The sequence below is a fragment of the Coregonus clupeaformis genome, chromosome 19, assembly GCF_020615455.1.
Source record: "Coregonus clupeaformis isolate EN_2021a chromosome 19, ASM2061545v1, whole genome shotgun sequence".
Classification (NCBI taxonomy): Eukaryota; Metazoa; Chordata; class Actinopteri; order Salmoniformes; family Salmonidae; genus Coregonus; species Coregonus clupeaformis.
Window position 1 is genome coordinate 14920010 of NC_059210.1, and position 24267 is coordinate 14944276.

A 24267-nucleotide genomic window follows, 5' to 3' on the forward strand; every position below is an offset into this window, starting at 1 on the left:
TCCTCAGCTAGAGTCAATTGGGGAAAGAGTGAAGCGCTGTGGGCAGGCCAGCTTCAGATGGGGTCCGCTCCACGGTTACCAGGGGGGCTTCAGTGGGGCAGAGATGGGATGAAGACTTTGGGGGTTTTTCTAGGCTCCGATGTCTTTCATAAAAAGAACTGGGAGGGTGTAGTGGAGAAAGTGTGTGCCAGACTGTCAAGATGGAAATGGGTGCTGCCCCAGCTGTCTTATAGGGGAAGGGTACTGGTAGCTAATAACCTAGCTGCCTCTACCCTGTGGCACAGACTAATGATTTTACAGCCACCAAAGGGTCTGATACAAGAGCTTCAGAGGACCCTTGTCAACTTCTTCTGGTCTGGACAACATTGGATTAAAGCTTCAGCCCTGTACCTGCCACTACACGAGGGTGGGCAAGGCCTGGTGGACATTTCTTCCAGGATCATGGCTTTCCGGCTTCAAGCAGCCCAGAGACTGTTGTACAGTGACGGTTCTAGCTGGGTTGACACAGCCTACGTATTGATGAGGAGAGCAGGCTGTTTGGGCTTAGACAAGCACCTTTTCCTCTTAAAGCTGGAGGGGGGTGAGTTGCCTGGCCTGACTCCATTTTATGAGTCTGTTATGCAGGCTTGGAGAGTTCTGGTCAAGTCCCGTAAGGCCTGCACGCCACCAGGGATGTGGCTTTTTGAAGAGCCTCTTTTTCACAACACTGCCATCCAGTCCCGTGTTCTGGGTTCAGCTAGCCTACGTTCATGCCTGTTAGGCGTGGGGTGTACTAAGCTGGGTCATCTGATGTGGAACAGGAATAGGTCGTTGGAGGAGCTGGGAGAAAGAGCGGGGATCCGATCGTCTCGCCTACTGAGGAAGGTCGTCGCTGAGGTCTGTGATTCCTTGCCAGTACTTCATCTGCAGTATGTGACTGACACTTCCAATTCTGATCGGTGGAAGGAGGGTCTGGATTATGTGTTCCCTGCACTGATTGTTAGTGCTGCGGCGGGGGCATTCGAGGAGGACGTGGGGATGCTGCTTTCCTTCGATACCCCGGAGCTCGGGGAGTTCAAGGAGGTGGGAAAGAAGGCCATGTACAGAATATGTGTAAAGGTGTCCCATGCCTCTTCCCTGGAAGGGGTAAAATCGACGAGGTGGGCGGGTGTGCTTGGTCCAGGTGCCTCCCCAAAAGGCTGTTGGCGATCATTATACAAACTGCCTATTGATAAGAGGACAGCTGACCTCCAATGGAGGATAATACATTGAGCCATAGCCACCAACATGTATCTGGTACACCTGGATCCTACTGTTGGGGAGGGGTGTCCATTCTGTGCTCAGTCTGAAACTCTGGCACATCTGTTTTTACAGTGTCCCAGGTTGGTCGGGATGATTGACCTGATCACTAATTGGTTCTCAGCTCTGGGAGAGGTTTTCTCTTCCCAACTGTATATATTTGGGCCAAAGTACAGGTTTAGTCAGAAAGGTGTAGTTGTGTTGCTTAATTTTGTGTTAGGGGCAGCAAAATTAGCCATATGGAAGACCTGAAAGAACAGTATTCGGGGACAGGGGTCTGTGGATGTGGTGGGAATGCTGGAGGGAATGTTGGCAGCAAGACTAAGGGTTGAGTTTGCCTATTATAAACTTGTCAACAATATTGATCTGTTTATGAGTATATGGGGTATTCAGAGGCTGTTGTGTTCAGTTACTGTGGAGGAGGAATTGGAGTTGTGTTTTTAATTGATGTATAAATACGGTTTTGTATGAGTATTTGTGTGGTGGGCTCCCAGACCCAATAAAGATTATTTCAAACTCACTCTCTCTCTCTCTCTCTCTCTCTCTCTCTCTCTCTCTCTCTCTCTCTCTCTCTCTCTCTCTCTCTCTCTCTCTCTCTCTCTCTCTCTCTCTCTCTCTCTCTCTCTCTCTCTCTCTCTCTCTCTCTCTCTCTCTCTCTCTCTCTCTCTCTCACTCACTCTCTCTCTCACTCTGACTCACTTTCCTCCGGTATGATGTGCAGGGTGACGGTGAGACCGGCGTCTTTGATGAGCTTGACGATGTCAGCGTGGGGCATGCTGATGATGGACTGCCCATTGACAGCCAGGATACGGTCGCCCACCTTCAGGCGGCCGCAGCGGTCTGCCGGGCTGCTCTCGATGATACGCCCAATCTTATGGGGCACAGCTAGAAGGGTGGTAAGAAGGATGGTAGAAGCAATGGTTGAAATGTTAGAAAAAGGAAGAATGTGGTGGCTGTCAAGTGCTGGACAGAATAAGAAAAATATTAGTTTTGTTCTCAACTTTGTGGTTTATTGAGAAGCACACACAAGACAATGTTTGATCCCACTGGGAAACTGACGAAGATCCCACTGGGATCTAAACGTTGTCTTGTGTGTGACTCAACAAACCATATTACAGAAGAAACCTTTGAATGTCTGTTGGTACAAAATCTCTCCCTATCCCTCCCCCTCAATGTTAGTATATCTGAAGGGCCTGGATAGGTATATACACTGAGTATACAAAACATTAAGAACACCTGCTCTTTACATGACATAGACTGACCAGGTGAAAGCTATTATCCCTTATTTATGTCACTTGCTAAATTCACTTCAATCAGTGTAGATGAAAGGGAGGAGACAGGAGAAAGATGGATTTTAAAGCCTTGAGACTATTGAGACATGGATTGTGTATGTGTGCCACTCAGAGGGTGAATGGGCAAGACAAAAGATTGAAGTGCCTGTGAACGGGGTATGGTAGCAGGTGCCAGGCGCACCGGTTTGTGTCAAGAACTGCAACGCTTCTGGGTTTTTCATACTCAACATTTTCCTGTGTGTATCAAGAATGGTCCTAAGAGTGTTCCTAATGTTTGGTATACTCAGTGTATTTACCACGGTGTACAGTCGTGGTCAAAAGTTTTGAGAATGACACAAAAACTAATTTTCACAAAGTCTGCTGCCTCAGTTTTGATGATGCAATTTGCATATACTCCAGAATGTCATGAAAAGTGATCAGCTGAATTGCAATTAATTGCAAAGTCCCTCTTTGCCATGAAAATGAACTTAATCCCCCAAAAACATTTCCACTGCATTTCAGCCCTGCCACAAAAGGACCAGCTGCCATCATGTCAGTGATTATCTCGTTAACACGGGTGAGAGTGTTGACGAGGACAAGGCTGGTGATCACTCTGTCATGCTGATTGAGTTAGAATAACAGACTGGAAGCTTTAAAAGGTTAACCATGGTTACCTGCAAGGAAACACGTGCCGTAGTAATTGCTTTGCACAAAAAGGGCTTCACAGGCAAGGATATTGCTGCTAGTAAGAACATCAAGAACTTCAAGGAGAGAGGTTCAATTGTTGTGAAGAAGGCGTCAGGGCGCCCAAGAAATCCAGCAAGCGCCAGGACCGTCTCCTAAAGTTGATTCAGCTGTGGGATCGGGGCACCACCAGTGCAGAGCTTGCTCAGGAATGGCAGCAGGCAGGTGTGAGTGCATCTGCACGCACAGTGAGGCGAAGACTTTGGGAGGATGGCCTGGTGTCAAGAAGGGCAGCAAAGAAGCCACTTCACTCCAGGAAAAACATCAGGGACAGACTGATATTCTACAAAAGGTACAGGGATTGGACTGCTGAGGACTGGGGTAAAGTCATTTTCTCTGATGAATCCCCTTTCCGATTGTTTGGGGCATCCGGAAAACACCATGTCCGGAGAAGACAAGGTGAGCGCTACCATCAGTCCTGTGTCATGCCAACAGTAAAGCATCCTGAGACCATTCATGTGTGGGGTTGCTTCTCAGCCAAGGGAGTGGGCTCACTCACAATTTTGCCTAAGAACACAGCCATGAATAAAGAATGATACCAACACATTCTCCAAGAGCAACTTCTCCCAACCATCCAAGATCAGTTTGGTGACGACCAATGCCTTTTCCAGCATGATGGAGCACCTTGCCATAAGGCAATAGTGATAACTAAGTGGCTCGGGGAACAAAACATCGACATTTTGGGTCCATGGCCAGGAAACGCCCCAGACCTTAATCCCATTGAGAACTTGTGGTCAATCCTCAAGAGGCGGGTGGACAAACAAAAACCCACAAATTCGGACAAACTCCAAGCATTGACTATGCAAGAATGGGCTGCCATCAGTCAGGATGTGGCCCAGAAGTTAATTGACAGCATGCCAGGGCGGATTGCAGAGGTCTTGAAAAAGAAGGGTCAACACTGCAAATATTGACTCTTTGCATAAACTTAATGTAATTGTCAATAAAAGCCTTTCACACTTATGGAATGCTTGTAATTATACTTCAGTATACCATAGTAACATCTGACAAAAATATCTCATAACACTGAAGCAGCGAACTTTGTGAAGACCAATACTTGTGTCATCTCAAAACTTTTGACCACGACTGTACTGCTAAATCTTCCAACTCACAGATCTGCACACATTGAAGGTTTAGGACCGGCCAAGGGGAGGGGTAGCTGTATTTATTGTAATCTTTTCTGAGATACTGCAAGTGTTCTAACATCATGGTGAAGGGTTTATATACCCTCTTGGAGAGGTGTTGTCTAAGTATCAATTAACAGAAATTTCAAAATGGTCTCCTACATTATGGACTATTACTTGGAATTGGAGCATCCGCCTTGTTCTATTCTAGAACAACCCTCAGCGTGAGACATATAATCACTTTAGTAGTTTTACTCAAGTAATTATATTTCTATGGTGCGTGAGAGAGAATGTATGACTCACTGATGACGGCGGCATTCTCCGGTCGGTTCAGCGAGCTGATGATGACGAAGCCGAAGCCTTCGTTCTCCTTGCGGTGGATGACGACATCACTGGTCTGCAGGGGGATGGCGCCCTCCATGGGGGAGGTGGCGGATGGCGGCGGGACGTTGTCGGGGGTGACAGGACAGGAAGCTGAGGCGGCGTCGCTGTGTGGGGAGCTGTGCTGCGTGGACACGGAGCCAGGGCTATGGCCGTTCATCCCTAACACCTCACCTACATAAGGCAGCATAGGGGGAGAAAAAGAGAGAGAGAGTGTGTGGTTTTTAAATGTGATATTTTTTGCCCCTCCCTCTGTAGTGTACACTACTCACCAGGGAAATAGATTATCTTTCGGACCATCAGGCTGACCTGGCCGTTGTATACTGTTTAAGGTGTGTAAGGTGTGTATAGTGTATAGTAGTGTTCAAAACAGTATAGCAGTGATCGGTGTCTACTCTGTAGCGTACATTACTCACGGGGGAAGTGGACTCTCCTCCGGACCGTCAGGCTGACCTGGCCATTACGAGCGGCAGCATGCATCAGGTCGATCACATATCTGTGTGGTTTCCCAGCAACCACCATCTTATCCACGGACATGAGCTCGTCCCCGGGTCGAAGTCTTCCGTCGCGTTCTGCAGGAGTGTTCTCTATGATCGCCCCGATCACAATCTGTTCAACGACAATCTATATTAGCAGCATATATATATACACTGAGTATATAATACATTAAGAACACCTGCTCTTTCCATGACATAAACTGAGCAGGTGAATCCAGGTGAAAGCTATGATCTCTTACTTATGTCACTTGTAAAATCCACTTCAATCAGTGTAGATGAAGGGGACAGGACAGGTTAAAGATGGATGTTAAAGCCTTGAGACCATTGAGACATGGATTGTGTATGTGTGCCACTCAGCGGGTGAATGGGCAAGACAAAATATTTAAGTGCCCGTGAACGGGGTATGGTAGTAGGTGCCAGGCGCACCGGTTTGTGTCAAGAACTGCAACGCTGCTGGGTTTTTCACGCTCAACAGTTTCCTGTGTGAATCAAGAATGGTCCACCACCCAAAGGACATCCAGCCAACTGGACACAACCGTGGGAACCATTGGAGTCAACATGGGCCAGCATCCCTGTGGAACGATTTCGACACCTTGTAGACTCAATATTAGGAAGGTGTTCCTAATTTTTTGTATAATCAGTGTAGGTGTCCTGGGTGGGAAGAAATAAACATAGTTGGTTTCTATGGGTCATATTCAGTGGGCCACATTGTAGCAAAAGGGTTAGGGTTAGGGATAGGTTTTCATAGCAAAAAAAACATACAAATATCGCACATAGAACGAATCTACCGCTTGTCAGAGTTGCTTTCAATGAGAATGAAAGATCTATAACTTGCATTTCTATCGGAAATATGTTGGGTTGTACAAAAAATGACATAATGGACCTTTAAATCGAATCAAATTGTAATTGTCACATGCTTCATAAACAACAGGTCTAGACTAACAGTAAAACGCTTACTTACGGGCCCTTCCCTACAATGCAGACAGAAATAAAATAGAGAAATGAAAGGAAAGTAAAACATCTAATAATAAATACACAATGAGTATAACTTGGCTGTATACACGGTGTACCAGTATCGAGTCGATGTGCAGGGGTATGAGGTAATTGAGGTAGATATGTACGTATAACTAGGAATAAAGTTACTGATAATAAATAGCAGCAGCGTATGTGATGAGTCAAAAAAGTTAGTGCAAAAAGGGTAAATTCAGATAGTCCAGGTAGCTATTTGGTTATAGTCCAGGTAGCTATTTAACTAACTATTTAGCAGTCTTATGGCTTGGGGGTAGAAGCTGTTCAGAGTTATTTTGGTTACAGACTTCGTGCATCGGTACAGCTTGCTTTGTGGTAGCAGAGAGAACAGTCTATAACTTAGGTGGCTGGAGTCTTTGACAATTTTTAAGGCCTTCCTCTGACAACGCCTTATACAGAGGTCCTGGATGGCAGGGAACTCGGACCCAGTGATGTACATGGCTGTACGCACTACCCTCTGCAGCGCCTTGCGGTCAGATGCCAAGCAGCTGCCATGCCAAGCAGTGATGCAGCCAGTCAAGATGATCTCAATGGTGTAGCTGTAGAACTTTTTGAGGATCTGAGGGCCCATGCCAAATCTTTTCAGCCTCCTGAGGGGGAAGAGGCGTTGTCGTGCCCGCTTCACGACTGTGCTGGTGTGTGTGGATCATGATAGATCGTAAGTGATGTCGACACCGAGGAACTTGAAGCTCTCGACCCACTCCACTACAGCCCCATCGATGTGAATGGTCCTCTGTTTCATGTAGTCCACGATCAGCTCCTTTGTCTTGCTTCTCCCTATAGACTGTCTCATTGTCGGTGATCAGGCCTACCACCGTCATTTCATCGGCAAACGTAATAATGGTATTGGGGTCGTGTGCGGCCACGCAGTCGTGGGTGACCAGGGAGTACAGGAGGGGACTAAGCACGCACCCCTTAGGGGCTCCCGTGTTGAGGGTCAGCGTGGCGAATGTGTTGTTGCCAACCCTCACCACCTGGGGGTGGCCCGTCAGGAAATCCACCAGAATCCAGTTGCAGAGGCCAAGGGTCAGTAGCTTAGGGATGAGCTTGGAGGGCACTATGGTGTTGAACGCTGAGTTGTAGTCAATAAACAGCATTCTCACATATGTGTTCCTCTTGTCTAGGTGGGAAAGGGCAGTGTGGAATGCACTAGAGATTGCATCATCTGGGGATCTGTTGGGGCAGTATGCGAAATGGAGTGGGTCCAGGGTGTCGATGTGAGCCATGGCCAGCCCTTCAAAGCATTTAATTCCTACAGATGTGAGTGCTACGAGGCGATAGTCATTTAGAAAGGTTACCTTGGAATTATTGGGCACAGGGACTATGGTGGTCTGCTTGAAACATGTAGGTATTACAGACTGGTTCAGGGAGAGGTTGAAAATATCAGTGAAGACACTTGCCAGCGTATGCTCTGAGTTCGCGTCCTGGTAATACGTCTGGCCCTGCGGCCTTGTGAATTAACATTAAAAGATGATCACCTGTTTAAAGGTCTTACTCACGTCCGCTACAGAGAGCGTGATTAAAGTCGTCCGGTTTAATTTGATTAGATGAGTGTAAAATGACGTTAAGTGTGTATTATAGTGTAGGTGGGTATTATGGAGATAGGTGTGTATTTTATGATTTTAGGTGGGCATTATATGTGTAGGCAGCGGCAGGCAGCAGGTGTGTTAAATGAAGATAGACGTGCTTGTGTGAGGTGTTTATTACATGTCGTTAGGTTCGTTTGTATTATGGTGTTAGGCATATTTTGGTGTGTTAGGTATGCATGATATGGTGTGTGTGTTGTCCAGCCCGTCCCATACGAGCCTTGTCACGGGCGTCCGGACTCACAGCCTGCACGGCCTCGTCTCCCCCCAGGATGCGGAAGCCAAACCCAGTCTTCTCCCTCAACAGGTGCACCTCCACCTCCTGGTACTCTGGACCTGACGAGGGGACAGAAAGAGAGAGGGGAGAGAGGAGGAGAGAGAGACAGAGTGAGGAGCAGGGAGAGAGGGGGAGAGGGAGAGAGGGGGAAAGGAATGGAGAGAGAGAGAGAGAGAGAGAGAGAGAGAGAGAGAGAGAGAGAGAGAGAGAGAGAGAGAGAGAGAGGCGGAGGAAGGAGAGTGAGACAGTGGGAAAGACAGAGGGGGGGAGAAGAGGGAGGGGGGAGGGGCAGAAAGAGAGGGAGCGGACAGGGATGGAGAGGGAGAAAGATATATGGAGGGAAAAAGGGGGTGGAGACAGACAGAGAGACAGGTGAGAGATGAGGCAGAAATAGACCAAAAAATAATTTTATTACAGAGATAGATTGCACGAACGCAGACTACCGTGGCCAAGAGAGGAAAGAATGCAGCACTGATTTGTAATGTATCAGGATTAAGAGTCAATATCCTTAATCTTGGCTGAATAACAAAAAAAGAATAATCTGTACAAATTATACTGATTGCATATTCAGAATTCGCAGTGTTGTTAATATAATCGATTGACTCGCCCACACATCAATCTAATTAGCATAATACAAATATCCCCATCAAAATCCATCTGTTTAAATATCTGTTTGTTTTTCATGGGCTGCGTCTCAATCCACCACATCCACCGATGTCGGCCTTCTGCATCTACAGCGGTGTTTGTCAGATCAGGGGACACCCCGATAATGTGTATTTTCACGAAAACGTCTGTAGCATCCAAAAGGTTTGGGTGAGATGGGATGAGATGAGACTCAATGTTGTTCTCGTTTTGTTCTACAACCCTCACAAGCATCACTGGATTTTTCTGAAGGTAACCCGATATCGGGCCGAAAAATGAATGGGAAGTGAATAGTGCATTTCCATGTCAAAGGTATGCAGGTAATATTTTCTTCTTCTGAGCTTTCTTATAGTTGTCAAAAATATGACTATCTGTTTTTACATGTATGAACATGTATCTGTTATTCAATCCTGTTATTATGGGCTAATAGCATTAAGGCCAAATTCAAAGTTTCATCAAAAAATAAATTATAATAATAATAATAATATGCCATTTAGCAGACGCTTTTATCCAAAGCGACTTACAGTCGTGCGTGCATACATTTTTGTGTATGGGTGGTCCCGGGGATCGAACCCACTACCTTGGCGTTACAAGCGCCGTGCTCTACCAGCTGAGCTACAGAGGACCAAATATATATATATATATATATTTTTTAAATCTTTATTTTAACATGGAAAAACAGACTGAGACCTGGATCTCTTCTACGGCTGTGCCCTGTGTAAACATGTTGACATGTACAGTTTTAGACATACAGACAAGAACATTTCAAACATACAAAACAAAAACACAATTCAACAGAAACAATCACAGACAACATCATATTGATCCTCCATAAAACATTTTAAAATGGGCAAGGGACACCAGAGTGTCTAACTTAAGTTGGATCTGCAGTTTGTTCCATAAATAAGGTGCAAAGGAACTGAACGCAGTCCTACCTAACTCTGTGGAGACCACAGAAGTCTCTAATGTAATCCACATCTGTGATCTGGTTTTAAAATTAGTATATCTACTGGAAATTAATGATGATATATATGGAGGTAGTTTTAAAAGAAGTGCTTTATAAATAAACAAGAGAGCATGTTGCTCTCGCCTCACAGATAGAGAGGCCCAACCCACATGTTGATATAGGAAACAGTGATGAGTTTTGTAACTATCACCCGTGATGAACCTGAGTGCACAATGGTAAATAGCATCCAGTGGTTTTAATGTGTTTGCCGATGCATGCATATACAGTGGGGGAAAAAAGTATTTAGTCAGCCACCAATTGTGCAAGTTCTCCCACTTAAAAAGATGAGAGAGGCCTGTAATTGTCATCATAGGTACACGTCAACTATGACAGACAAATTGAGATTTTTTTTCTCCAGAAAATCACATTGTAGGATTTTTTATGAATTTATTTGCAAATTATGGTGGAAAATAAGTATTTGGTCACCTACAAACAAGCAAGATTTCTGGCTCTCAAAGACCTGTAACTTTTTCTTTAAGAGGCTCCTCTGTCCTCCACTCGTTACCTGTATTAACGGCACCTGTTTGAACTTGTTATCAGTATAAAAGACACCTGTCCACAACCTCAAACAGTCACACTCCAAACTCCACTATGGCCAAGACCAAAGAGCTGTCAAAGGACACCAGAAACAAAATTGTAGACCTGCACCAGGCTGGGAAGACTGAATCTGCAATAGGTAAGCAGCTTGGTTTGAAGAAATCAACTGTGGGAGCAATTATTAGGAAATGGAAGACATACAAGACCACTGATAATCTCCCTCGATCTGGGGCTCCACGCAAGATCTCACCCCGTGGGGTCAAAATGATCACAAGAACGGTGAGCAAAAATCCCAGAACCACACGGGGGGACCTAGTGAATGACCTGCAGAGAGCTGGGACCAAAGTAACAAAGCCTACCATCAGTAACACACTACACCGCCAGGGACTCAAATCCTGCAGTGTCAGACGTGTCCCCCTGCTTAAGCCAGTACATGTCCAGGCCCGTCTGAAGTTTGCTAGAGTGCATTTGGATGATCCAGAAGAGGATTGGGAGAATGTCATATGGTCAGATTAAACCAAAATAGAACTTTTTGGTAAAAACTCAACTCGTCGTGTTTGGAGGACAAATAATGCTGAGTTGCATCCAAAGAACACCATACCTACTGTGAAGCATGGGGGTGGAAACATCATGCTTTGGGGCTGTTTTTCTGAAAAGGGACCAGGACGACTGATCCGTGTAAAGGAAAGAATCAATGGGGCCATGTATCGTGAGATTGAGTGAAAACCTCCTTCCATCAGCAAGGGCATTGAAGATGAAACGTGGCCGGGTCTTTCAGCATGACAATGTTCCCAAACACACCGCCCGGGCAACGAAGGAGTGGCTTCGTAAGAAGCATTTCAAGGTCCTGGAGTGGCCTAGCCAGTCTCCAGATCTCAACCCCATAGAAAATCTTTGGAGGGAGTTGAAAGTCCGTGTTGCCTAGCGACAGCCCCAAAACATCACTGCTCTAGAGGAGATCTGCATGGAGGAATGGGCCAAAATACCAGCAACAGTGTGTGAAAACCTTGTGAAGACTTACAGAAAACGTTTGACCTGTGTCATTGCCAACAAAGGGTATATAACAAAGTATTGAGAAACTTTTGTTATTGACCAAATACTTATTTTCCACCATAATTTGCAAATAAATTCATTAGAAATCCTACAATGTGATTTTCTGGATTTTTTTTCTAATTTTGTCTGTCATAGTTGACGTGTACCTATGATGAAAATTACAGGCCTCTCTCAACTTTTTAAGTGGGAGAACTTGCACAATTGGTGGCTGACTTAATACTTTTTTCCCCACTGTAGATAATATCACCATAATCTAAAACGGACATAAAAGTAGCCTGCACAATTTGTTTTCTATTTACGGAGGACAGACAAGCCCTGTTTCTGTAAAGGAACCCTATGTTGAATTTGAGCTTTTTTCCCAATTCAGTAACATGTTTTTTTAAAGAAAGCCTATCATCTAACCATACCCCTAAGTATGTATATACAGAGACCTGTTTGATTTGAGTACCATCCAAGCTAGTGATTACAAAAGTGTTATATTTTTTTATACCTACAGGGGTCCAATATTCAAAATCCAATTGCTAAATGATCCTTGGTATGACCATATTAAAACAATTCCATATGTTAGCTTAGTAGAAACCCAGCCCGGGTCCTTAGACTATAACTAAATAATACTCCATAATGTTATGAAGCTTGTTGGTTTTTGGTTGTTGTAGAGCTAATTTCTGCCACTACTGGACGAAACTGATATTATTTTGTCATATGTTCTCAGTCAAGGAAAAGACTACATTGCAGAACCAGGAAGAGTGGCTTTGCTGGCATGCATCTAGAAAAATAAATGTGAGTTTGCCCCACCAAGATTTACATACTAAAATCGCCACTGTCTTACACCATGAAACAATACTCACGCCTACTCTCGTAGATGGCCCTGGACTTCTCATAGAGGTCGTATGGGTCGGGCTTGTTGAGGTCGAAGCCCTCTGTAGCGTCAAGGACCGAGGGGCTGTGCTGTGGCTGGGTAGGGAAGGGTGTGCCTGGGGGAAGCACTGGGGCTGACAGGCTGGTCTGGGGACTACCGTGGGGGTCCCACTGCTCTGGTAGCTGAAGGCACAGCAGCAGAGAGAGAGAGAGGGATGGGAAGGAAGAGCGGAGAGAATTAAGAGAGAAATGTATGATTTCGGTTCTACGTCAATTACATGAATTTAATACAGTCAGGTTTTCTTAATTGTCTACATATTTGCATCTTTAAGCTGAAATGCAGTATACAGACTACTCAAATCAATAGGGGATTCAATTCATGGGTGTTTTTCATTCATAGGTTTCAAGTCCTACCAATCAAGTTTAATTGCAGTAAATTAACCAAATGTGAACAAGGTAAAACCAAATGATAAACAACACTGACTAAATTTCCATGAGGGTTGTAGCATTATTAAAACTGAACCAAAATAGAACAAGAGCCCATCCTCCAAAAATGTAAAAAAATATTGCTTAATATGACTATTATCCATTACATCATTCTTACAATGCCAGAGCCACCACTGTAAAGATGTGTAATTGTAAGGTGCGTAATTGAACCAAAATAACAAAAGCGCCAAACCTCACATTTTCTAACATACACGCTAGTGTAATATGATTATCTTTCAAATAATTACTGTACAAACAAACACATTAGGCTACCACCACCGTACAAAAGTGTCTAATTGATTCTAAGCAGGTCAAGAAAATCTGTTTAAATCAGCAGTGAAGCAAAAACCAACATCTCCCAGGCTGCCCAATAAGCCCCGGATAGAGAGACAGAGACAGTGACAGCGCCAGAGCCAGAGCCAGAGCCAGAGCCAGAGACAGAGACAGCGACAGAGAGAGAAATACAGAGAGAGATACAGAGAGCGACAGGGAGAGAGAGAGAGAGAGAGAGAGAGAGAGAGAGAGAGAGAGAGAGAGAGAGAGAGAGAGAGAGAGAGAGAGAGAGAGAGAGAGAGAGAGACATAGACAGACAGAGACAGAGAGAGACAGAGATAGACAGAGAGAGAGAGAGAGAGAGATAGACAGACAGGGACAGACAGACAGAGACAGAGAGAGACAGAGAGAGACAAAGACAGACAGAGACAGACAGAGACAGAGAGAGACAGAGACAGACAGAGACAGAGAGAGACAGAGATAGACAGAGAGACAGAGATAGACAGAGAGAGAGATAGAGACAGAGAGACAGAGAGAGACATAGAGATACATAGACAGAGACAGAGACATAGACAGAGACAGACAGAGACAGACAGAGAGAGACAGCGACAGAGCCACAGACAGAGACAGAGAGAGAAAGAGAGAGACAAAGACAGAGAGAGACAGACAGAGACAGAGAGAGACAGAGAGAGAGACAGAAACAGACAGAGACAGAGAGAGACAGAGAGAGACAGAGATAGACAGAGAGAGACAGAGAGAGACAGAGAGAGACAGAGATAAACAGAGATAGACAGAGATAGACAGAGAGAGACAGAGAGAAACAGACAGACAGAGAGAAACAAAGAGAAACAGAGAGAGAGACAGAGACAGAGAGAGACAGAGAGAGACAGAAACAGAGAGAGACAGAGAGACAGAGAGAGACAGAGAGAGACAGAAACAGACAGAGACAGAGAGAGACAGACAGACAGAGACAGAGAGAAATAAAAATTGGAAAAAAATTAAAAAATCTAAACAAGAGGAATTAGCGATACAAAATGGTGACATTTGGACAACCCATTTTAAAACACTCTACAACACCATTCAAATTGACACAAACGCAGAACAACGCCAAATTCATGAGAAGTTGAACGGATTAGAAAGAGCTATAAAGGACAATCAAAATCCACTGGACTCCCCAATTACTGACCAGGAGCTCTATAAGAAACTTCAGGCTCTCAAATTTAAAAAGACATGCGGACCTGATGGCATCCTAAATGAGATGCTCAAACTCACTAGTGCAAAATTTCAATTGGCTATATTAAAACTGTTTAATTTGATCCTGAGTGTAGGTTATTTCCCTGACATCTGGAATCAAGGACTCATAACCCCAATCTTTAAAAACGGAGACAAATTTGACCCTAACAATTACAGAGGCATTTGTGTGAACAGTAACCTGGGGAAGGTTTTCTGTAGTATTATAAATGTAAGAGTTCTAAACTTCCTTAATAAGCACAATGTCTTGAGTAAAAGCCAAATTGGATTTATACCAAAACATCGCACGACCGATCATATTTACACCCTACACACCCTGATAGATAAACATGTCCACCAAAATAATACCAAAATATACGCTTGCTTTATCGACTTCCAAAAAGCATTTGATTCTATTTGGCACACAGGACTGTTCTACAAAGTTATTGAAAGTGGTGTAGGGGGTAAAACATATGACATAATTAAATCAATGTATACTGGCAATACGTGCAGCATTAAAATTGGCAAGAAAAGAACAGAATTCTTTAACCAGGGCGGGGCCTTCGTCAGGGTTGTAATCTGAGCCCAGCACTCTTCAATATTTACATCAACGAATTGGCCACTATTCTAGAAAAATCCTCAGCCCCTGGTGTTAGTCTCCATAATTCAGAGGTTAAATGCCTACTCTTCGCCGATGACCTATGCCTGCTGTCACCCACAGCACATGGCCTACAGCAGAGCCTGGACCTGCTAGAGCAGTACTGCCAGACCTGGGCCCTGGCAGTAAACCCCAAAAAGACTAAAATAATGATTTTCCAGAGAAGATCCAGATCTCAGGGAATTAGACCAAAGTTCTCAATTGGTACAAAATATATAGAGCACTGCACACACTACAATTACTTAGGTTTAAAAATAAGCTCAACTGGACACCTTAATGAAGCAGTGAATGAACTGAGAGAGAAAGCACGCAGGGCATTCTACGCAATTAAAAAGCAAATTCAAATTGAAATACCTATTAAAATTTGGCTAAAACTAATTGAATATGTCATTGAACCAATTGCACTTTATGGCAGCGAGGTGTGGGGCCCACTTGCAAAACAAGATTTCATCAAATGGGACAAACATCCCATTGAAACCCTGCACGCAGAGTTCTGTAAGATTCTCCTACATGTCCAGAGGAAAGCTACAAACAATGCATGCAGGGCAGAATTAGGCAAATATCCACTAATAATAAAAACTCAAAAAAGAGCAATTAAGTTTTGGAAACATCTAAAATACAGTGACCCCCTCTCATATCATTACCAAGCCCTGCAATACCAAGAGCTGAACAAAGAAAAGAGTCCCCTCATCCAGCTGGTCCTGGGGCTGAGTTCACAAACCTGTTCTACTAACACACTGAAGCCTCAGGACCAGAACATCCAATCAATCAGGATAAACCAAATTACAACACAGTCAAAACAAAACTATATTGCTTATTGGGAAACACAAGCACAAGCACAGAGCAAAATGCAGTACTATCTGGCCCTAAATCGACAGTACACCGTGGCTAAATATTTGACCATGGTTACTGATCAAAACTTTAGAAAAACCTTGACAAAGTACAGGCTCAGTGAGCACAGCCTTGCCATTGAGAAGGGTAGACACAGGAAAACCTGGCTCCCTGTAGAGGAAAGGCTGTGCAACCACTGCACAATAGCAGAACCTGAGACGGAGCTGCATTTCCTGACAAAATGTCAAAAATATAAAACAATTAGAGAGTGTCATTTCCCCAAATTTGAAACTCTTATTCAAGGTTTCAAAGACCTCTCTGATGAGGATAGGCTACCCGTCCTGTTGGGGGAGGACGCAGAGAGCTGTGGGTTGGCAGCGCACTACATTGCTGCCTGCCATAAGTTGAGGGACAGTGTCTGACAGACCAATCAACCTGCACATGTCCTTTACTGTATATTTATTGTTATTGTTGAATGTATGGTTATTTTGACCCTTGGTTATTGTTGTTACTGTTGTCCCGTTGACAATTTTGATTCTCTTTTTACATTGTAAACAAGCTTTGGCAATATGTACATTGTTACGTCATGCCAATAAAGCAAATTGAATTGAATTGAATTGAATTGAGAAACAGAGAGAGAGATAGAGACAGAGAGACAGAGAGAGACAGAAAGAGATACATAGACAGAGAGAGACATAGACAGAGACAGAGAGATACAGACAGACAGACAGACAGACAGAGAGAGAGAGAGAGATACAGACATACAGAGACAGCGCCAGCGCCAGAGACAGAGACAGAAATACAGAGAGAGATACAGAGAGAGATACAGAGAGAGAGACAGAGAGCGACAGAAAGAGACAGAGATAGACCGAGAGAGACAGACAGAGAGACAGAGACAGAGAGAGACAGAGAGAGACAGAGAGAAACAGACAGACAGAGAGACAAAGAGAGACAGAGATACAGAGAAAGAGACAGTGACAGTGCCACAGAGAGCGACAGAGACATGGAGAGACAGGAAGAGACAAAGATAGAGATAGACAGACACAGAGTGAAACAGAGATACATAGACAGAGGGACAGAGAGAGACAGAAAGAGACAGAGTGCAGACTCTCTTACCCAGAGCGACTTACAGTTAGTGAGTGCATACATTATTTTTTTATTTGCCCCCTGTGGGAATCGAACCCACAACCCTGGCGTTGCAAACGCCATGCTCTACCAACTGAGCTACATCCATGTCGGCCATTCCCTCCCCTACCCTGGACGACGCTGGGCCAAAAGTGCGCCGCCCCATTGGTCTCCCGGTCATGGCCGGCTACGCCAGAGCCTGGACTCAAACCAGGATCTCTAGTGGCACAGCTAGCACTGTGATGCAGTGCCTTAGATCACTGCGCCACTCGGGAGGTGACACAGAGACACAGAGAGAGACAGAGACAGAGACAGAGACAGAGACAGAGACAGAGAGACAGAGACAGAGAGAGAGACAGAGACAGACATAGAGAGACAGACAGAGACATACAGACAGAGACAGTGTCAGAGACTGACAGAGAGAGACAGAGAGATACAGAGACAGACAGACAGACAGACAGACAGACAGACAGACAGACAGACAGAGAGAGACAGAGAGAGAGAGAGAGAGAGAGAGAGACAGAGAGACAGATAGAGAGAGACAGAGGGAGAGAGACAGAGATAGAGAGACAGACAGAGACAGAGACAGTGAGAGACAGAGAGAGAGAGAGAACAAAATGAGGTGGAAACTGAGCTGCACTTCCTAACCTCCTGCCAAATGTCTGACCATATTAGAGACACATATTTCCCTCAGATTACAGCGATCCACAAAGAATTCGAAAACAAACCCCATTTTGATAAACTCCCTTATCTACTGGGTGAAAAACCACAGTGTGCCATCACAGCTGCAAGATTTGTGACCTGTTTCCACAAGAAAAGGGCAACCAGTGAAGAACAAACACCATTGTAAATACAACCCATATTTATGTTTATTTATTTTCCCATTTGTACTTTAACTATTTGCACATTGTTCCAACACTGTATATATACATACTATGACATTTGAAATGAGTGTAATGTTTACTGTTAATATTTATTGTTTATTTCACTTTTGTTTAATATCTACTTCACTTGCTTTGGCAATGTTAACACACGTTTCCCATGCCAATAAAGCCCTTAAATTGAAATTGAAATTGAATTGAGAGAGAGAGAGAGAGAGAGAGAGAGAGAGAGAGAGAGAGAGAGAGAGAGAGAGAGAGAGAGAGAGAGAGAAAGAGAGAGAGAGAGAGAGAGAGAGAAAGAGAGAGAGTCAGAGATTAGATGAGCTCCCGTATCTTTCAGCATGTTTCTTCAAAAATGTTGAGTTAGATAAACTTGGATTTTTCGGCAAGGACATACACATGATACTACCCTCCACAAGATAACCTTCACTCCAAATCAAAATTCAAAACCTACAACCTGATTTTGGACTAAATTGCCTGGAAGGATTCCTACTACCAGATCTATACATCAAATGCTCTGCCAAACAAACAACAGAAACCTGAAAACACCATCCAATCTGGAACTGAGTGAGTAATGTTTAGTCTGAAGCTACTTTTACAACCAAGAAGAAGAATACACAACAATGATACATTTTACTTTATAAGGACTGAAGGCTAGGTTAAGGCTACCAAGCTTGCTAGGACAGTATATCTGACTGCAACTACAATTAGCACTGAGGTGTGAAGCGAGAGGTGTCAAAGCCCTTGAGCCCAACAATGGCAGGAGAGTTCCACAGCCTACCCCACCCAAATGCAGAGGCCTTTGAAGCCCCCTTCCGCTGCTCAGAGGTTATTAGCATTCTACCCTTTGGATGTAAAAAATGATAAGGCACGAAAAGAGTACAAAAAGAACCTCCTTATGGAAAATCAAGAAACACTTTTTGCTGACTATAATACACATGGGAACATAATCAACGTAATCTTCCACACAGACCATCCCCTGGCATGGTGCTGTGCTATATTAACACACCCCTCGGTTAAGGGGGTTTGCGATGGGTGGAAACTCAGGATATTAGACAACGAGGACTCTGAGTCAGCCAATATAAATCTCTACAAGTCTGGAACAGTATTGGTACAGGGAAACCCCAAACAATTTCAGCTGGACTTTCACCTAATCAAAGAAATAGCTCTGCAGAGAAGCTCTCCCTTGAGAAGATACCCCCACCCCGAGCGGGTCAGACCAGACCTCTTCATTATAAAACCCCACAGAAGAGCAACCCCAAGCAGAAAGTCAAGTTCCCAGCACAGAGTACTACTCCCTCATTGAAATGAAGGATTCACCCAGCTGGAGGTAAGGCAGGTGGACCTGGAACAGCAGGTGAACCCACTCCAGTCAGAACAGACCCAGACAACAGTCCAGCACAACAACACCCCCTTAACCAGATCCGGTGTTATGATGAGTTTCTGGTATTGAGAAGTTCAGGATGCAAGAGAGCAGTTGACACAGATGGAGATTGGATTCAGTCATTATTTAATGGTTACAATGTTTGATTCAATGACAGGCTGCACGTGCTATGGCTCTTGCCATCTGAATGACTTCCATAGACAACCTCTCACCTTATATACTGCTCTTCCACTCTACTTTTATCTTACCCAGCTGCTAACCATTATTGATTGTCACTCATCCACCACCATATCATGTGCCTCCTTGGTGTCGTGTGGCACCCTAGCCAGGCCATTCCATCACGCACCCATCCTAAGATTAGCACCAGTGGCCCCCAATCTATCTTGGCACACTGACCTTCTATTCCTCACTCGTGACACCACTAACACATGGTTTGTCCTTGTTCTCTGTCCACATACAGCTTATGAGTTGCACATACATTAATGAATGTTGTATTACAAATCATCATAACACACGGAGAGCTGGAGGTGGAGAGAGACATATCAGCACTCTGGACTGTGGTGAGACAACATCAACAGGAGAAAGAGCAGGAGCAGGAGAAGAACAGAGCACTAGAGGAGAGGATCAGAGCTCTGGAGGAGAAGGTGAGAAAGATGACGGGTGACAGAGAACAACCCATTAGAGAGCTGGCCACCCCCGCAGAGAAGCCAGCAAAACAACCCACCTCAGATCCTGACCAAAGTCTCGACACCACAGCAGAACAGTCCACCCCAGAACCTGACCATAGCCTCGACATCACAGCCGGACAAACAAATGAAGAACCCCAAGCCCAGGGGATCCCACCCCCTCTGAGCACCCCCCTGTCAGCCATCCTGATAGCCCTCCTGTTGACCCCCCCACACCCACTGAGGACATACACAAGCCACAGATTGTACTCCTTATGGACTCAAACGGGAAAGACATACAAGAAAATAAACCCTTTCCCAAACACACAGTGTCTAAACTATGATGTCCAAACACCCAGCACGCCCTAGACCTTCTGTCTGAGGACCAACTAGGATCCCCCAGCCACATAATAATACACACAAGCACAAACGACCTGAGAACACAGCAGGAAAGGGTGGCCACTGCACTCAAGGGAGTGATTGAAAAAGCTTCTTCTACTTTCCCCAACGTGGTTATCTCCACCCTACTACCATGAAAAGACTTCCACCCTGGTACCATACAGCGGGTAAACGCAAGTATTTCCCGTGACTGTGCCTCAAAACCAAATGTCTACCTGGCCCACCACTCCACCCTGGACTTGAACAGCCTTTATGACCAGGTCCACCTATACAAGGCAGCAGTGCCCACCTTTGCCCGGACCCTAAAGGACATCGCCTTCAAACGCAGCCACAAAACTTAAATTCTACAACCACCTAAAAGGAAGCGATTCCCAAACCTTCCATAACAAAGTCATCACCTACAGAGAGATTAACCTGGAGAAGAGTCCCATAAGCAAGCTGGTCCTGGGGCTCTGTTCACAAACACAAACAGACCCCACAGAGCCCCAGGACAGCAACACAATTAGACCTAACCAAATCCTGAGAAAACAAAAAGATAACTACTTGACACATTGGAAAGATTTTTTTTTTTTAACTGAGCATACTAGAATGCTATTTGGCCCTAAACAGAGAGTACACAGTGAGAGAATACCTGACCTCTGTGAGTGACCCAAAATTAAGGAAATCTTTGGGTAGTTACAGACTCAGTGAGTATAGCCCTGCTATTGAGAAAGGCCGTTGTAGGCAGACCTGGCTCTCAAGAGAAGACAGGCTATGTGCACACTGCCCACAAAATGAGGTGGAAACTGAGCTGCACTTCCTAACTTCCTGCCAAATGTATGACCATATTAGAGACACATACAGTGGGGAGAACAAGTATTTGATACACTGCCGATTTTGCAGGTTTTCCTACTTACAAAGCATGTAGAGGTCTGTAATTTTTTTCATAGGTACACTTCAACTGTGAGAGACGGAATCTAAAACAAAAATCCAGAAAATCACATTGTATGATCTTTAAGTAATTAATTTGCATTTTATTGCATGACATAAGTATTTGATCACCTACCAACCAGTAAGAATTCCGGCTCTCACAGACCTGTTAGTTTTTCTTTAAGAAGCCCTCCTATTCTCCACTCATTACCTGTATTAACTGCACCTGTTTGAACTCGTTACCTGTATAAAAGACACCTGTCCACACACTCAATCAAACAGACTCCAACCTCTCCACAATGGCCAAGACCAGAGAGCTGTGTAAGGACATCAGGGATAAAATTGTACCTGCACAAGCCTGGGATGGGCTACAGGACAATAGGCAAGCAGCTTGGTGAGAAGACAACAACTGTTGGCGCAATTATTAGAAAATGGAAGAAGTTCAAAATGACGGTCAATCACCCTTGGTCTGGGGCTCCATGCAAGATCTCACTTCGTGGCGCATCAATGATCATGAGGAAGGTGAGGGATCAGCCCAGAACTACATGGCAGGACCTGGTCAATGGCCTGAAGAGAGCTGGGACCACAGTCTCAAAGAAAACCATTAGCTCCTGAGTGGCGCAGTGGTCTAAGGCACTGCATCGCAGTGCTAACTGTGCTACTAGAGATCCTGGTTCGAATCCAGGCTCTGTCGCAGCCGGCCGCGACCGGGAGACTCATGGGCGGCGCACAATTGGCCCAGCGTCGTCCAGGGTAGGGGAGGGAATGGCCGGCAGGGATGTAGCTCAGTTGATAGAGCATGGCGTTTGCAACGCCAGGGTTGTGGGTTCGTTTCCCATGGGGGGCCAGTATAAAAAAAAAAAAATGTATTCACTAACTGTAAGTCGCTCTGGATAAGAGCGTCTGCTAAATGACTAAAATGTAAAAAAAAAAAATGTATTAGTAACACACTACGCCGTCATGGATTAAAATCCTGCAGCGCACGCAAGGTCCCCCTGCTCAAGCCAGCGCATGTCCAGGCCCGTCTGAAGTTTGCCAATGACCATCTGGATGATCCAGAGGAGGAATGGGAGAAGGTCATGTGGTCTGATGAGACAAAAATTGAGCTTTTTGGTCTAAAATCCACTCGCCGTGTTTGGAGGAAGAAGAAGGATGAGTACAACTCCAAGAACACCATCCCAACCGTGAAGCATGGAGGTGGAAACATCATTCTTTGGGGATGCTTTTCTGCAAAGGGGACAGGACGACTGCACCGTATTGAGGGGAGGATGGATGGGGCCATGTATCGCGAGATCTTGGCCAACAACCTCCTTCCCTCAGGAAGAGCATTGAAGATGCGTCGTGGCTGGGTCTTCCAGCATGACAACGAACCGAAACACACAGCCAGGGCAACTAAGGAGTGGCTCCGTATGAAGCATCTCAAGGTCCTGGAGTGGCCTAGCCAGACTCCAGACCCGAACCCAATAGAACATCTTTGGAGGGAGCTGAAAGTCCGTATTACCCAGCGACAGCCCCGAAACCTGAAGGATCTGGAGAAGGTCTGTATGGAGGAGTGGGCCAAAATCCCTGCTGCAGTGTGTGCAAACCTGGTCAAGACCTACAGGAAACGTATGATCTCTGTAATTGCAAACAAAGGTTTCTGTACCAAATATTAAGTTCTGCTTTTCTGATGTATCAAATACTTATGTCATGCAATAAAATGCAAATTAATTACTTAAAAATCATACAATGTGATTTTCTGGATTTTTGTTTTAGATTCAGTCTCTCACAGTTGAAGTGTACTTATGATAAAAATTACAGACCTCTACATTCTTTGTAAGTAGGAAAACCTGCAAAATCGGCAGTGTATCAAATACTTGTTCTTCCCACTGTACTTCCCTCAGATTACAAAGACCCACAAAGAATTCGAAAACAAATCCAATTTGGATAAACTCCCATATCTATTGGGTGAAATACCACAGTGTGCAATCACTACAGCAAGATTTGTGACCTATATTTATATTTATTTTCCTTTCTGTACTATATGTACATCATTATAACACTGTATATAGACATAATATGACATTTGAAATGTCTTTATTCTTTTGGAACTTCTGTGAGTGTAATGTTTACTGTACATTTTTTATTGTTTATTTCACTTTTGTTTATTATCTATTTCACTTGCTTTGGCAATGGAAACATATGTTTCCCATGCCAGTAAAGCCCTTAAATTGAAATTGAATTGAATTGAAATTGAGAGTTCCAAATTGAGCAGCAGCTGCTGAAGAAATTGAGCTCCTACAAATATTGAAATGTACATGGTTTTTAGAGTGAAGTACATTGGAAAAAAACAAAAGAAAACTGCAAGACTGAATGAGAGACAAAACAAGCAACGAATGAAGAAGATAGGATTGTGAAAAAGTATGTATATTTTTTTAATAGTGCAGTTAGCTTAGCTAATTGGATTGTTTACCAGTTGCTAAGCAGTTGCTAGGGAATCTCCTAAAATAAGCTAACTAGCTAACAAAAAATAGCTAGTTAACAACACAATAGAAAGACAAAAGAAGGACAGAAGACAAAGGACATCAAAGTAAAACAGTTCTCTAAAGGCACTAGAGACAATAATAGAATACACAACGCTGTTTTGGAAAAGGTAGGCTTCTATTGCAACATTGTAGCTAACATCACCAGCGTTGCAATTGAAATGTTTACCCACCAGATATCCAGACAGAGAAAGCTAAGAAAAGTTTAAAAGGTTTGATGATGGGACAGAACCATGAATGCCTGTTTGCAGATCTTACCTGTTGCAAAACAAGAGCAAATGTAATATTCAATATCAAACAAGGGCACATATGGAAAAGGTTATTTGCAACCATTTCCCTTTCTCAAAAAAGAGAGGCATCAGCCAAGGCTGTCAAGTCAGCATTTTTGAAGAAGCTGACCAGAGCAACACATATTAAACAGTCAACTTATACAATAACGGAACTGTATTGGTACAAGGCAATGATTCAAGCCTCCAGGCTTTTGAGAATGTGTTTGCTACACTAAAATTAGAAGCTGAGCTCATCTCAGAAGCTGAGGAAAAAGTAAAGGAGGGAGATTATGGAGAAAAGCAGGCCCCAACACCCCCAACAGCCTCTGTGACCCAGCAACAAGCCCTCAGTGTC

At 44.3% G+C, this 24267-nt stretch overlaps 1 protein-coding gene across 1 annotated transcript in view; it reads right to left on the reverse strand.

Annotated features, from left to right (window-relative positions):
• The window catches only part of LOC121531185 (membrane-associated guanylate kinase, WW and PDZ domain-containing protein 2), a 338801-nt gene that overhangs the window by 20970 nt on the left and 293564 nt on the right, over positions 1 to 24267 (reverse strand). The window contains exons 13-17 of the mRNA XM_045205201.1: positions 12271 to 12463; positions 8128 to 8243; positions 5212 to 5404; positions 4718 to 4969; positions 1978 to 2163 (exon numbers count right to left, since the gene is read on the reverse strand). Coding sequence (XP_045061136.1) covers positions 1978 to 2163; positions 4718 to 4969; positions 5212 to 5404; positions 8128 to 8243; positions 12271 to 12463 — 940 coding nt within the window. The remainder of the gene's footprint in view (positions 1 to 1977; positions 2164 to 4717; positions 4970 to 5211; positions 5405 to 8127; positions 8244 to 12270; positions 12464 to 24267) is intronic.